Source organism: Musca domestica, unplaced genomic scaffold (genome assembly GCF_030504385.1).
Source record: "Musca domestica strain aabys unplaced genomic scaffold, Musca_domestica.polishedcontigs.V.1.1 57, whole genome shotgun sequence".
Classification (NCBI taxonomy): domain Eukaryota; kingdom Metazoa; phylum Arthropoda; class Insecta; order Diptera; family Muscidae; genus Musca; species Musca domestica.
Genome location: NW_026712358.1, coordinates 1,220,239 through 1,236,320, shown reverse-complemented (window position 1 = coordinate 1,236,320; position 16,082 = coordinate 1,220,239). Strand labels below are relative to the sequence as shown.

Genomic DNA, 16,082 nt, shown 5'->3' with positions numbered 1-16,082 from the left:
CTGCCAACAGCTTTTGTTAATAACTTTCTACGTTTCTTTTTTCTTTGTTTTGCAGATCACAATCGCATTATAAATCAAACAATTACGCCACCGTCTTCGAAGAGCAACTCTAGCAAACCGGAGACGCCAACAGACCTTCAGGAAAATGGTCTTTCTCTTCACAACAATAACAACCACATCAGTGCAACAGCGACGGCTGCTACTGCAACTACACCAGCGGCGGCGATCACAGACAAGTCTGGACAAAACATTAGGACAACTTCCAGGACATCCTCCCCGGTTCTTTCGAGCCTTAACAATAAGAAAAGTACACCCGCCCCGTCGCCAGCTGTTGCCAGTCACCTCAGCGAAAAGGTTTGTAGCCATGCTGCGCTCTCTACACCTGCCACCCATTTCGTAATTCAACTTGTTTCGTTCTTTCAGAAGCAGCAAAATAAATTACATAACACGTCATCGTCATCGCCATCGACGTCCACGTCCAATGCTAGCCGAAAATCATTGTTGCACAAACAGCACCAGCAATTGTCCGATGACGTAGTTGTAATACCTTCAGCAGAACCTGCCGCTGCCGATGAGTTGCAGCAATTGAAACTACTTAACCGGCACTCGTGTAACGGTGCATTGAACTATGAGGCATTTGAGCAGCAACAGTTGCAACTGCAACAGTTGCAACAACAATCGGCTCACCAGACCAAGAGCACAGAAGCTTTAGGAGTGCTGCTGCAATACCTGGTTTATGATGTAAGTGTCACTAACATTCATATCAGTCCATGCACTGGTTGACAGATGGACAGTTTTTGTTGTAGTTGTCAAAGATGGCAGGCAGTGGTAGTTGTTGTGACAACTAATTTCAACTTCCGTGACCAGATAAATCTCTGCTTCGATTACACGTTCGACGATGACCATAGTTGGTCTATCGATCGACTGATTAGTCATGATGACGTCTAAAAATGTTTTTTATATTAATGCCGGAATCTATTTTGGAGATTTCATGTTTGAAAGTCAAATGGTGGAAAATATATTTTAATTCCAGAGAAGATAAATCAGTTTCGTACTCAATAATCTTATTTTCCAACCCAATTCGGAGCTCTAAACTTTCAGCAGCTCACTCGAGAAAATAAAAATCTTATATTGAAAATTTTTCAAGTCCACTAATAAAAATGCTAAATTATACAGGATGAAATAAAAAAAAAAACTGCAACAATGTCAATACGAGCGGAGAGCAACCATCGGCTGTTATGGCGGCAATTGGCCGACGCTTAAGTTCTGGTGGCCCACCGGTTTCGGTTTAAAAACTGCTGGACAACGAATGTTTTCTCATCGGAGAAAACCAAATTCGGCAGTTCACCACTTTCGGCCAAGCGAAGCAACTCTTTAGCTCTTTAGAGTCTATTTTCTTTCTGTTGCACTTTTTTGAAATTTCAATGGCTTTACCCCGAGCTCATTTTTAAATATTTGTCGAATGGAATATTGCGATTTGTTCAGCTCACGATCCATTTTTCGGCCACTGCGTTTTCTTTTGGAACCATTTCTGCTGATGTTGCTGTTTTCTTCTGTCCACTTCTTTGATGTCGGGCTACGCTACCAGTATCACTGCAACGAGCGATGGTACGAGACAAAAAAATAAAAAATTATTCACATTTAAATGCTGGAGTGCTCTAACGACAGCCACTTTAGGTTTTACTGCAAATATAAAGAAATCACACTATCACGCTTGTATTCCATCACGAATAACTTTTTTCTGGAAAAATTTCATCAAAATGCTTTTGTACGCTTGTAAAGAATATAACGAACTGTCACTGGAATAATTTTAACAGTTGTCGGTAGCACGATATGTTTGGCTTGGATGTAAGTTCCAATCAATGTGAATTCAAGGCACACATGCGATTCAATATACATTATACAGTTTGTACCTCATTATTTTCTCGAGTGCATTTTTGAAAGTTTAGAGCTCTACACTATTTTGGCAATAAAAAAAAACTTTAGAATTAAGACGCTTTAAAAGGATTTTGGTAAAAAACACAAAATAATATTCGTTATATCCATTTCTGAACTCATTTTTGGTATATCTTGGTAATGGTAACAATATTTCTATTTTGGCTAATAGTGAAATACCCACGAACTGTTGTTGACCTAGGTAGTTGGTAGTAGAATAGAAATTGAAAGGGTTCATTGATAAGAGAAGCAATTTCCCCATTCAGCCATGTTTTGTTTTGCAATGTTTTGATTTTGGATTGGGAAAACAAAATATTTACGTACACATTTGAGGGTTGTTGTTTATCGCGAACCTACTGTTTGTGTTTTAAAAACAACGTAGTAATGCTGTAAATTAATTGTTTCACTGAAAGAAAGAAAGGGATGGAGGTCCTATCAACAGCTTCAATCTATTGTTTTGCTTGAAAATAGTGTTAAATGTCAACTATATTTTTCAGCGGAATGTACCGTTTACCTGTAGATACTTTTTCGTGTATTTGGTTGCAGGTAGCGCGATTCAATTCAGTTTAACCATATGTTAATTACATGTGTCGTAAAGTAAATTTCCAAAACGCAGCTACTTCTTTACAGAGAGTTAATTACAAATTCCCAAGATTGTAAATATTTATGATTAATATCCGAGGTGGTTTTTTTTTAATATATATAAAATTAATACGTTATACACCAGAAAAACTATAATTGGTAACATTCAAATTATTTGAGTTTTCAGTTCTTCTTTCTTGAATAATAGAACATTTTTTAAATAAGCAGACTTTCGAATAGGGTTTATGCTTTTGCACGGGACGAATGAAAACATTACAGGTTTTACAAAAAATTTCTCGTAAAGAAGTCGATTTTCTTAATTTTCCTTTAACGCCGTTCATCAACATAGATTGTTTACAACGTAAACTAGAATGTTTCTAACACAATATTTATTTCGATATTAATAGCATAATTTCTTTACAGACTATGATTAATGTGGATATTACAGATTCCTTAAAATACCCAATGAAACCTGAAACCTGAGGTTGTGTTTTGAAATGCTAAATTCATTCTATATGTTGCCTGAATTCATTCTGTTAATTCATGTTGACATAAAAAACAAAGAGCCAACGTTAGTTGAATATCGTAAGTGGCGAGCAGTAACGTTGAATACTTGGGTGCAGTTTTAACATTTTAGATCTCATAAAGACTGCGAAAATAATTGTTAAATTATAATCATGTGAACACTCCACACAATTTCTCGATATATTTAAATAATAACGTTTTTGCATTGCTACATGAAATATAAGTAATGCGAGTCTAAAATGACATGACAGGATTAAAACAACTCCAAGATCTCCAAGATTTGGAAACCAAAAATTATAACATAATTGCCATTGTTGTATTAAAATGAAGTTAACAATGTGGAAGAGACCTGACGCGACATAAATCAATTCTCGATATGTTTAAATAGTAATTAATTAATTAATTAGAACGGCAATTATTAAACAAACGTTAATACATTTGTATTATGAGATTAGTAGGCAATGGAAGGTCGTCAGTAGGGAGATACCAATATAAGGCTAATTGGCTAAGGTTTTTTTACTATGGCTCTCATGTCGTACGTATCATAAAGGGATTGATTGTTTGCTGGGCAGTTTTATTTATTTTTTAAATAGCCCACTTTTCCAGGTATTGAGCGAAGCTATATTTATAGTTTCGTTTACCTAACATTCCGCATTTGTTTATTTGAGCTAAAGATTTTAAGAGATTGACTTGCCTTTTAGCTATGGTCTTTTTAGGTTGTGCCAAAATCATTTGTCACTCACACAGTGTCAATATTGGTCACATTACGACACACGAATGTGCAAAGTCGCAACAGATGTTAAATAAAAACTACGTAATTTTTCTCCTCTTACAATCAGCTTAATCTGGGTTATAATCTATTTTAATTGCTGGAAATCCCTTGTTATTTTTGACACCGTTGTCATTATTGTCATTATGTTTACCAAAGCACATAATAAGTTGCTTTGCAATTCATTGCTCATGTGAAAATGGGAAAATACCACCAAATATTGAAACACATCCTTTCCCATATTTTGATGATGACTTCTAGAGAGTACGCTGCCACTGATATTAGAAATTATTTCGCAAAATCATCCTCTTATTCAAATGAGACCAAGATAATTTTGGTAGTTGGTTTGAGAATTCCATTTGCCAATATAATTTTTGTCATATCCGAATAAAGTTGTAAGAAATTTAAAAAGATATTGAGTACAGTTTATGTTTCAAATTCCGAATTGTGATGGAATATGTTCCATCTTATCTTTAGAGTACAGGTTCTTCACACCGCAGATGACGATTTTGAATAGTGCGTGCTATTGAAAAATATAATATTTTACTTAGAGATATTTTATTTGTGTTGCGGACTCGCAGGCCCTTTTTGTGTACTGTACCGAAACAAAGTGGAAAAGAAACCAAACATATGGCAGAAAGAGAGAAAATACTTCATTTTGGGCGCATCAATGGACACAATGGAAACCCCAAAAATGACAATAGGATACGAGATCGATTGTTAGACACGATAGGATTTATTTACGAAGCAACAATTGTTCTGATGACTATTGGGCGTGGAATAAGAAGGATACATGTGTTGAAATAAGAAAAAAAAGGAATAAAAGCAACAGATGGTGTAGTGTCGGTTGCGTTATCCGCTACCTGCTGGCAGGACGTAAACATAGAACGCAGCTATAAATAGTTAGGTCTAAACGACGTAGGCGTCAGTTTGTTTTCAGTCACAGAGAGTGAAACATTTTTATTTTTGTCTAAAAGGGATATTTGAAAGAAGAATGTTTGCCAAATTTGTATTTCCCAACGAAAACATGGACTTGGAATTAATTTCATGGACTCCCTTGACATCGCCTAATGCTTGTCATTATAAATCCAAATGTTTGGATTCTACGTCTACGGTATGTGCCGCCATTATATTCTAATTAGAGGGAATTAAAGTAGGGTCATTAGCAAATTTTGTTCTACCTGATGGAGATCTCTTATCCATTGTCATTAATTACCATCATTTGTTTCGATACTTTCTACTTACAGTTGGATGCTTTTGCATGTCCATCGCTGAGATCTGAGAATGCCAAAACAAAGGACAAATTAAAGAAAACCCTGTTATTACTAGATGAAGCTAAAAGTTCCTGTTCCGAGTTGCAGGATCAGCTTTGTGATAAGGATGCCTATTATATGCAAAGAGAAAATGAATTGCAGGCCTTACATCGATGCGAATTGGACAAAGGTATGATCTACATCATTCTGCATTACAAGGAGTATATTTAAATATTCTTTCATTGTTTACATTTTAGCCCGATCAAATTTTGAGGAATTCGAAATTGCAGCAAAACAACAAATTTCAACTTTACAATCACAACTGGAAAGTACCGAGGCGGAGCATCGCAACAATTTCGATAGCTATCGAAGTGAAATGGAAAAGAAGCTCTCCGAAAAATTGGATCAAATTAGAAGTAAGGAGGAACGTGAGAGTGTGCTACAGCAACGTTTGCAAGATTTAGAAATTTCCGAGGAGAAGTTACGCGAAAGACTTACCCAAACAGAAGAATCATGCTCGAAGCGTTTGCAACAGTCTGCCGAAAGAGAACTAGAACTAATGGAACGCATCAAGTCGCTAACCAAAGAACTGGATAGGCTCAAGTCGCAAAAGGAGAGCAACGAACGGGATTTGAAGGATAAACTGAATCTCTCGAATGATGAAATTGCCATCCTGCGTACAACGCGTAGAAGCCTAAATGAAAGTGGAGTCTGTTCGCCGCGGAACACCTCATCATGCTCTGCCGTGGGAAACATGGAGCTTTCGCGGCTCCAAAATGAAATAGAAAGCTTAAGATGTGTCTTGGAATTGAAGCAGAAGGAAATCTCCAAGTTGACCAAACAAAATGAAGAGTTGTTAAGGGATGCCGACGAGAAGTTAACCTTGCAGGGAAAGCTTTCTCTATTAGAATCCAAGAATGAAATGCTGCTTTCAGAGATGGAGATCAAGTCGGAAAAAGAGAAGTAAGTTCAATGGATACGCTTTTGTTACCGATTCACTTATTTTATATTTTTTTCAACAGGGAATACTTGAGGCAAATCGATGAAATTCAAAAAGCCTTCAATCATGAAACCGTTAAGCGCACCCGACTGTCCTACGACAATGAAGCCCTGCAGTGGCAATTGAAGCAACGTTCCGAACAGCTGCATCTGGTGGAGACTAAACTTCACGAACTGTCGTCCCATGAAATGTCGTCGACCTCAATTACCAATCGCTCATCCTCGAATGGTTCTGCCTTAAATACATCGCTACACATGGACGACATTTCTCCACCGAGTTCGCCAGTTATTAAAGGGGTTATCGAGAAGACCGACTCAGTGTCATGGGTACTGGAAATGGACGACGAAACTCCTGAAGCTGCTGCCACGAAAATGGTCAAACGTGCGGGTTCATTTAGGTCAGTGGAACGTAGTTCCTCCATGAGAAAACAACTGTCGGTCAGCGCAAATGCGGGACAAACGTTTAATAATAGTTTATTGGATACAACTGGGCCGAATCCTCTCTCCCAGTCCATGTCCGCCACCTCCGTGATAAGAGAACATTCCAAAGTTGAAACAAGTGAATTTAATAATAGATTACACCCCCGAATACGCTCAAAATCAGTTAGTGTAAAGGGCTGTGAGGCCTTGCAGCAGAAGCAGAAGTCATCATCGTCAAAATTGTCGCGACAATTATCGTCGGGTAGCTCACGAAAAAGCTTGGATCCAGCCGACTTCAAAGAGCCTTTGACGTCCAGTTCTCCCTTCAGCATTAGACCCAGAACGTCAACCTTAAAAATTGATAATGAACAAAATGAAGATGTCCTGTTTAGGCGGGGTAGTGCTAAGCTAATTACTTGTGACACCTCCGCCTTAAATAAAGGTGAACGCTTAGAGATGCGTTCGCTTCCCTCTCTTCCTTCTGTCCAGGACTTGAAAGTAATCAAGAAATGCCAAGAGATCCAAGAGTCCGCCGGAGAAGCTATGGTTTCGGGTACAAATTCTGAGGATGAGAGTTGTTCGGCTTCGTCGGATGATGTTGTCAGCACAGCCTCATCTTCAGGTAACTCGGATACGACAAACTCATCAAACCAATTGAAAAATTCACGAATGTCCATAGAAGATGTCTTACTAATGGAGAAAATGAATAGCCTGTCGGGCACACCGATGGAAGTCAGCTGGTCCGAAGATGCAGATGGCCTCGCAAACAGTTCTACGCTATGACATGACCTAGTACGTCATGACATGTATGAAGTCCAAGAGGACGATGAGGATAGTTTTTAAGATGGCAAGCATGAGTTGGAGCTCCATCTTATCTTGACCATGAGAATTGATAAATGGGACACATTTGCGCAAATCATCACCATTGTTTATTAGAACACTCCTGTGACGACAATTTAGAGGGGACTTGGAAGATAAAAAAGCACAGCTACTACCAGCCAATGATGAAGGTATGAAAATGGTTCGATCTGGGGAAATGATGTTTGGCCTCACGATCGTGAGTGTACGTTGTCCAATGTAATACAACCCCTTGGTGCGTCCGTTTAGATTGAGAATTTACAATAAAAACAACATCATCAAAAACACATTTTAATGCTAATCACCTATGTTTAGTTAACTTTTACTTTAAAAAAAATGAAATGTTCTTTGAAATCTGTTACATGTACATACATACAATATATTATACTTTATTTATTTGTGAACTTATTTAATAGAGAATACAACAGAAGATAAATCAAAAAGCTCATAATCTAACAAAGAAGCTATAATAAAAAGAAAAGAAACCCCCCAAGAAACATTGTTACGTGTAAATTATGAAATACATTTTTATTTGTATTCTCTCCGACATGCGGCATTTGGTCGGAAAGCAGATACTGATAAGAACTCATCAAAAAGTGATAAGATCGATAATCCACCAAGCTTTTCTTTGGGCAGGCATTGTGGCATTTTTGTACATGTTCGATTCTTGTCATATTTGTTTTTTTTTTTCGACCAATATACTAAGATCGTCGGAAGACTCAAAAAATAATGACATACACATATATTAGAAAACGCATTGCTTCACTTTCGATATTCTTATCCTTTACTTAAAAAACTGCATATAATTACTTTGATCGGGCAACGCATTTAGGTCTTGTAAAATTGATAAAGTAGGAAAAATACCGAAAATAGCCGAAAGGAATCCAAAGCCGTCTATTGAACGATTTATAATTTTCGTTATGTCAGTTGAATAGAGTTGACATTTAGATATACAAAACTATGCAAATAGCCTGCACAAGATCTTACTGAGAGGGTTTAAATAGATGGCACTCCCACTCCTAATTACATCCGTGTCTTAAATTGTTCATAAGTGTTTACTTCATCTAATCGTATATTTATTTATGGCTTTGACAAATTTGTAAATTGATTCTCGTCCTTTATTAGATTGTTTGTTAAATTATTATTATTATTATAAAAAAAATAATTAAATGTATTAGTATATTACGAAAAATGTAATCGCATTGAAACTATAAGATACAAATGCAAAAAACGGCTTATTTAAATGAGGCAATTGAACCAAACCACTGATACATACATTAGAGATCTTGAAACTAGTTATAAGGCGATCAATACAATTGCTATATTTTATACAGTATCCAAATAGAGAACACTTAAGAAAGTTCAGCAATTCTTAAATACATTTTGAGAGGGATTCAATTTGTTTATTTTTCGTGTGTGTATTTACTTCGATTCGATTAATAAAGTTTTTTTTGTTTCGTTCGAATTAAATTTACAACGTTTTTTTGTTTGACTCCGTTAAAATTTAACTTCTTGTGGGAGTGATAACGCTTTCTCAATCCTCCCATATTTTTATTGCCTTTCTTGTTTATTTTGTTCCAACGTTTTTCTTCAATCATAGTGTATGAGAGTATGTATGTGTAGATGGTCATTAGCCTAAACCGATTACTAGTAAACTCAAAAAGTTATGATAAGATTAGCAACAATAATAATATTATTAATAATTTATGAGCAAAAAAAAAATTGCAAATGAACAAAGAAAGAGAGAATTAAGTAAAATAAAGAAACCCGAAACATGAATATTGTTTTGAGAAATATTTAAAAACAAATCAATTTTGTTTATTTTATAATTTGGTTGGAATAAAAAATCTCATGCTCTAAGGTAGAGTATTAGATGGAAAGCCATCATACGACATAGGATAACACGCTCGACTAAAATACTGAAAGTGGATTATAGGGTATTTATAGCTACCAGTTAGGGGGGGGGGCGGTATTTTCAGCCCCCGATCCCCCTAGACACTGATTTCCAATAGAAGTTTTTTTATAAAAAATATTTTTCTTTTATTTACAAAAGTACATACGTATATCACAAAATATTAAAAAAACACACAGTACGAGTATAACCTAAATGTAACTAATTTCTAACTTCTTTTGCCATATCACCTTTTTGGATTCGCTGGAATTGTTCGAGCAATTTGAACTTTTGAATTTTTCCCGACGTTGTTTTTGGAAATTCGTCAACTATTACAACATAGCGAGGAACTTTGAAATAGGCCAATTTTCCATGGGAAAATTCCTTAAGAGTATCGCGGGTTATTGCTTTGGTGTTGTCTTGTAAACGCACAAAGGCGCACAGTTCTTCGCCCAAGCGTTCGTCTGGAACACCAATCACCTGAAAAGGACAGTCGACATAATTAAATAAGTCGAAAATGTAGGGCCAACTGATGTACTTACATGGGCTTCTATGATATTATCGTGGGTATTGAGGAAGTCTTCGATTTCTTTGGGGAATATATTTTCGCCACCTCTGATGATCATTTCCTTTAGACGTCCTACAATGCGGCCATATCCATCGGGCTGCAAAACAAATTGATCCCTGGGAGAGAGAGAAAGGGAATGCATCCAATTATCTCTTGTCATTAAAGCACTCTCAAGCAACTTACCCTGTACGCAGCCACTTATCGGCTCCAATGGTTTCCCTTGTTTTCGCCTCATCTCCATAATAGCCAAGCATTGTACTGTAGCCTCGAACGCACAACTCTCCAGGCTGGCCAAACGGCACAGTGTTGCCATTCGTATCGACAACTTTGACCTCAAGATCATCTTGTACATGACCCACCGTGTTTAGGATTTGTTCAACGGAATCATTAGGTCCCGTTTGGAAAATAGACGCTGTTGCCTCCGTTAGACCATAAACGTTGCGGAACTCCTTTACTTTCAAAATGTTCTGCATGTCAAGGAATAGTTGCGGTGTACAGATGGCTCCGCCGGTCACTGCCATTTTTAGCGTACTCAAGGGCAAATCCAGTTCCTTTTGCTTCCGAATCACATCCACATACATTGTTGGTGTTCCATGGATAACGGTACATTTCTCATCTACTATGGACCTCAGAGATGCTTCCGGATTGAATGCGGGGGAGGGTAAAACCAACGTCCCACCATGTGTCAAGGCTGGCATCATGGTCACGACAACGCCAAACGCGTGGAAGAGGGGCACCTGCACACATATCCTTGCACCAAATGTCTGATTACGATGTCCAATATGGATGCCATTATTGACGAAGTTGTAGTGGGAAAGGACGGCAGCTTTTGGTTGACCCGTCGTGCCCGATGTGAATTGAATGTTGCACGGTGAGTCTGGTATGATGTGGGGTTGTAGATTTTCAATTTCTTTCAGATCTCCTCCATTACCAATATCCAATAGTTCGTTAAACTTCAATGCTCCTTTAAGATTTTCCTCTGTATCGATGATCACCGCTTTTAAATGAGGCAAATTGTTACTTTTAAGATCGCCTTTCTGGCTCGACGCAATCTCTGGACACAGTGAACTTATAATTTCATAGTAGTTGTGTGATCTGTGCGTCAGTGGGGAGACAATGGCCTTCACATTGACTTTCTTTAAACAATATTCCAGTTCGGGAGCTTGAAATGCTGGATTGATGCCAACCGAGACGAGACCAGCTCGACAGGCACCCATCATTGACAAGTACCAGTGCATGTTGTTGGGCCCCCATAAGCCCACTCGATCACCTTTCTGCAGTCCCAACTTGAGAAAGCCGGCAGCAATGCGATCCACTTCTTCGAGCAGGGTCTTAAACGTATAACGTTTATTCTCATGGTAGGACACAATTGCTTCTGTAGTTCCATGGATCCTAGCAGCCTTCTCCAATTCTTGCCCGACGTTACGATAAACTAATGGGTTTTTGCTCTTGTGGCAGAAATAGCTTTGATTGCTCTCCCACGGTGTGGTTGGGCTGCATGTGGATGCTGATAGGCTGAAACGATTTTAAACGTTGTTATAACAGATTTTCACAAACAAAAGTATTTTGTTGAGGGAAAAATTATTAACGGCCATTTATTCCAGGCCTGTCATAATTCAAAGAAGTTTCAATGGAAGATCAATAAATTATTAATCCGCCCTCAGGAAATAAAATAGCAAAGCGTTTGAAAAAATCATTGTAAGATGTTGCCAAATAGAAGTAGAACAATCTCATCCTTCCCTTAGTTAATTAAATAAAAGTTTGTAGGATACCATACTAAAGGATGTCTTTAAGGTTTCTTCCAGTCTATTCGTGGAGCATTCATTACATTGTATATTGCAAAAATTCTTTCACAATTACACATTGCAGTCAGTAATCTATCAACTATGGAACTGAGTTAAAGAGCATTCCCGGCGACAAAGCTGAATTATCTGATGATGCTGTGCTACATAAACGTTCTTTTAGTTTAACCTTCAGAAATGCGAATGCCATTAAATATTATCTTTGCGACAAAATTTATTTAAATTTTAATATTTGTTTGTAATATAAGGGCAATAATATTAATTAGTCTGAGCGTAGGGGCAGTTTGAGGTAATCCAAAATATTGTGGCATAATTTGAAGGTATTGCTTTTTACTACCTAATTATAATTATTTTCTGATTGTGCCCATATTCTATCACTATTGTTTTTTTATTTATTATATTGAAAAATAAAAAAAAAACTAATTAAATAAAAAACAAATAAGCAAAGCCTATAGTCGTGCGGGAAAACCACCTTACCTTTGGTTTTTGACATTTGTCCTATATTTACCACTCTCTGTCATGCTAATTGGTATTCAAAACAATTTTCCAAAAAATAAATGCTAGATTTCTGCCCTGTCCTTAACTCCTTATCCATGCAAAATTTCGGGTCGATTGGTTTTTAATTCTGATCCATAGTGCGACTGCAATATCAGATATATTAAATTTTTTGGTCCATTTAGAGCCCTAAATATACATCTTTAAAAAAATTGGCTTATATTCAGACCCTAACCTCACCTCCATGCTAAATTTTGTGAGAATCGGCCGACAATTGCGATTTTCTTAGATTTTATCCTTTTCTGGCAAGAGGCCAATTCGAATTGGTGAGAGTTGCCAAAATTAGTCAAGCGGTTTGTGACTTATAAGCGGAATAACTAACATCAATTTCTTGTACACATAGATTGTACCTATTTTGCTATGTACCCTTGGCTATCAGTATCACTGTAACGGTCAGAGGTAACATTTTATTCGCGTTTTTCGTATTTTTTCACATCAAAGTTATGATCCAGTTAGAGTTATGACCAAACCATTTCAACCCCTAAATATTTTGCGATCATCTGTTCTATAGGGTTCTATTCTGACCTTAACCCCATCTCCGTTCTCAATTCGGGGATCGGTTCATAATTGCGACCTATAGTGTGATTACAATTTAACATGGACGACTCAGCTGGGCGAGATAGGAAAATCCATATATAGTCCAATTTGGTCCAATCAAACTTATATAATAACAAAATAAAGAAATAATAAAATAAAATAAGGCATTTTAATTATTTCCTGAAATTTTATCAAGCGATAAAAACGGACAATTCTTATTGAGAAAAACTTCTTAGTAAAAAATTGGAAACTCTCAGTAAGTTATCCGTCAAGATTTGCTCCTCCAAGTCGTTCTCATTTACGGGAGTCTTGAATTCACAATACTCTAATGAATATTTTCGGGTAAATATTAGGTGTGACTTTTCTAGTAAAAAATACTCAGATTTTTTTCTTTTTCTAAAACAGTTGTAGTGTAGCAATATTTTTTGAGAAACATTCAGTAAAATCCAGCAAGAAATATGCTGTTTCGAAAAATGAATGCGCTACACTATAACTGTTAATAAATTGGATCAATATGATTTAAATATTTAAATTATTACGTGACATTTTTTGGGCACTTTCGCAGCTGATAATTCTGAATAACTATTATTGAAAAAATGTTTGCAGTAAGTATTGGAAAACTGCCAGAGAAACAACCGTGAGAATTTGTTCGTGATTTCTGGGGGTATCGAACAAAATTTGGTAATTATTTTTACAAATTATTAAGCTATTATACACATATATTTTTGTGTTCTTAGTTTAAATTTATTAAAACGCATTTCTCCCATAATACTGAACGTTGGGTAAGAAGACAACATTCAGAAACGTTTTGTAAAAATTGTCACAAAATATTGAAAGCGTACATTTGTGAAATGATAATAATGAATCTCAACGTAAAAACGTATACAAATTTTAAGCTTAAAAAATGTAATTTGATATTTTCATAAAAAATTCACACAATTTCCAAATTTATTCGCATTTAGGTTTATTTTTGTTCTCAAAGCTAACATTAGCATTATCATGATGTGTGTATGTGTCTGATCATGCCATTTATTGGCAAAGCACAAAAGATGTTTTAATTTTCTCTTTCAAGATTAGAATATGTTATCGAAATATTGTACTTGTTATTGTTCGTTATCATGGGAATTTTTTAGTGTTTGTTTATTGATTTTCAAGGGTTCTTTAAATTCAATTAATTATATTTGTCCGGTCTAAGCATAGCATATTTGATATGAGTTTGAATCTTTATTAAATTTCAGGCAAAATGTAAATTACTATTTTTTTATGTGATTGCAATTTGAGCTTTTTTTGTAGTTCCACTCAAAAAATAAATATATTGTTTTTATTTGGAATGGGTATTGGACAATATTTCTAAAATTAGAGCATAAAAATTGGATATTATTTTCAATTTATGAATCAGAAATATTGGTATTGCTGAATGTCGGAACTTTTTGTATCCTGATTTTTATAATAAAAAAAAACTACCGTATCTCGAACAAACATGTCTGTTCTAATAAAAACAACTATTAAAAAAATAACATAAAATTAAAGTAAACTATGATGGAACTTATTCTCACTATCGTAATCTTATTTTTTCAATGTTTTCTATATTTTTATCCACACAATACTTCTTCCATTACAAATGTCATTTAACGTTATATGTTGTTTGTTTTGTTTGGTTTCTTTTCAGCTACACAACGCCGTAATAAGTATTTTTCAATTTATTTTTTTTTAACACATCTGATTATAATTGCCATTTTACACTTTTCCATTAGCTTTTATGTAGATTTGTAGGTATTGAATTTACATTTTTTTCTAAGCACATACCTACGAACAGCTATCGAGAAATGCTTAGCTGGGTATTTTGTAGCAAAACTTTTGCGACTTAAATGCTTGGTTAAAATATCGCCACGTCTGATGATCATTTTTGTGGTTGTGATCGGAGTAAGAGTTTAAAACAAATTTTGATTTGTGTGTCCTTTTAGGGGCGGTACAGATCCTTAGTTGTCCGTGTGTGTGTTTTTATTAAAAAAAACTAATTCTTATCTACCACTGTCGCCGTGCAACCGTCCGACGATGAGTTTAGTTCGCCGTTTCGATAGCGACTGAGTGCCCAAGTAGTTTCTCCCTACAACGAAATCTTCGTTCTATCGGCAACTATTCGGCGTTTGTATTTTGAGTGAGTTTTTTTTTTCTGAATATATAACTCTCTAATAAGTTAGTGTTGGGTACACAAAATAATTTATGCCGATATGGACAACATATATACGAAGCCACATACGATTTGAGCAGAAAATAACAAATTTGGTAAACATCTGTCATGGTAAAATAACATTTGTATATAAAGCCCGAGCCAAGAGCCAGGACGATTCTGAGGCCGAATATCCACGATGCCATAGTAGTATGGCGGGATTAGAGAATCGGTGAAGAAACATTAAATTATTTGATACTTTGGTGATATATGGAAAGCATAATTTGAAACAATGGATAATTTCTCGAACCCAATTGCAAGCTAGTTTTAGATAGTTATTTTTAAAAAAATATGCATTTGAAGATGTGTGGAATTCTATCTAATTATGATCGTCAGAAGTATCAATTTCTGCAGTAAATTTTTTGTCGAATACACCACATTTCTGTCTACGTTAAAACTCATCCACCTAGCTTCGAGAGCTTGCTAATAAAATTATCTTATAATTAAAAAAAACGCGGTCATTTTGTTTTTAATAATTAAAAAATTGTTTATTTTGCCAATTCCATTGTGGAAGAAAGACGACACAGCTGTTTGAACGGAAAAATGGAGAATACCAACTAACCGATATTTCTATTGTAATAATGTATTTGTTTGTTTTGCTTTTTCTGATATGACAGCTCCCTTCGCAAAGCTCCAAAACAAAGGGGGCCGGGTAGATCGTCGATTGTATTTTGTTTTTGTTCGAGCGTCTAATTCTCTAATACGTGGTTGTTTATTATGGGGCTCGTCTGCTCGTCTAAAAGGGTGTGTTATCGCACTTGATGCAAGTTCGTGTCTCTCGTTTGCTTCGTATTCGTCCATTTTTCGCGAATAAATTAATATCAGTTTTAATTTTAGACTAATTCCCATCATTCCACATTTGAATTGTTCTGCTTTGAATAACTCGCTCTTATCGAACCAATGTGTCCAGAATCATAAATGAGCGCGGCAGAAATGTTTGGAAATATTCCACTGTCTAATATGGTGTACATATAGGCATTCGCGCCGAGCAAACTTTTTCCGAACAGGTAGTTCCAGCGTAAACAAATTAAATACGCAGTAAAATAAAATAATGGAAATCATTTTGACAGCACGTGTCGGCGTTCTTATCGACAAAACTGAGAGGCGACTGTAGAGTGATGCTCCCTTGAAATAGAAGCAAAACTGTCTCTTGCGACA

The 16,082-nt window shown here is 36.0% G+C and overlaps 2 protein-coding genes across 2 annotated transcripts in view; one reads left to right on the top strand and one right to left on the bottom strand.

Moving 5' to 3' along the window:
• The window catches only part of LOC101893382 (serine-rich adhesin for platelets), a 119,129-nt gene extending 109,980 nt beyond the window's left edge, over positions 1–9,149 (top strand). Inside the window, exons 6-10 of the mRNA XM_059128663.1 lie at positions 56–354; positions 424–741; positions 5,059–5,254; positions 5,322–6,027; positions 6,087–9,149. Of these exons, the coding sequence (XP_058984646.1) occupies positions 56–354; positions 424–741; positions 5,059–5,254; positions 5,322–6,027; positions 6,087–7,266 (2,699 nt within the window). The 3' untranslated portion in view covers positions 7,267–9,149. The remainder of the gene's footprint in view (positions 1–55; positions 355–423; positions 742–5,058; positions 5,255–5,321; positions 6,028–6,086) is intronic.
• Positions 9,150–9,381: 232 nt separating this feature from the next.
• Positions 9,382–15,036, bottom strand: LOC131805471 (medium-chain acyl-CoA ligase ACSF2, mitochondrial-like). The gene is made up of 4 exons (XM_059128664.1): positions 14,501–15,036; positions 9,984–11,315; positions 9,775–9,916; positions 9,382–9,712 (listed from the first exon to the last, which is right to left on the bottom strand). Exons 1-4 carry the CDS (start codon positions 14,596–14,598, stop codon positions 9,455–9,457), a joined length of 1,830 nt encoding a protein of 609 aa, XP_058984647.1. The 5' UTR covers positions 14,599–15,036; the 3' UTR covers positions 9,382–9,454.
• Between the last annotated feature and the right edge of the window lie 1,046 nt (positions 15,037–16,082).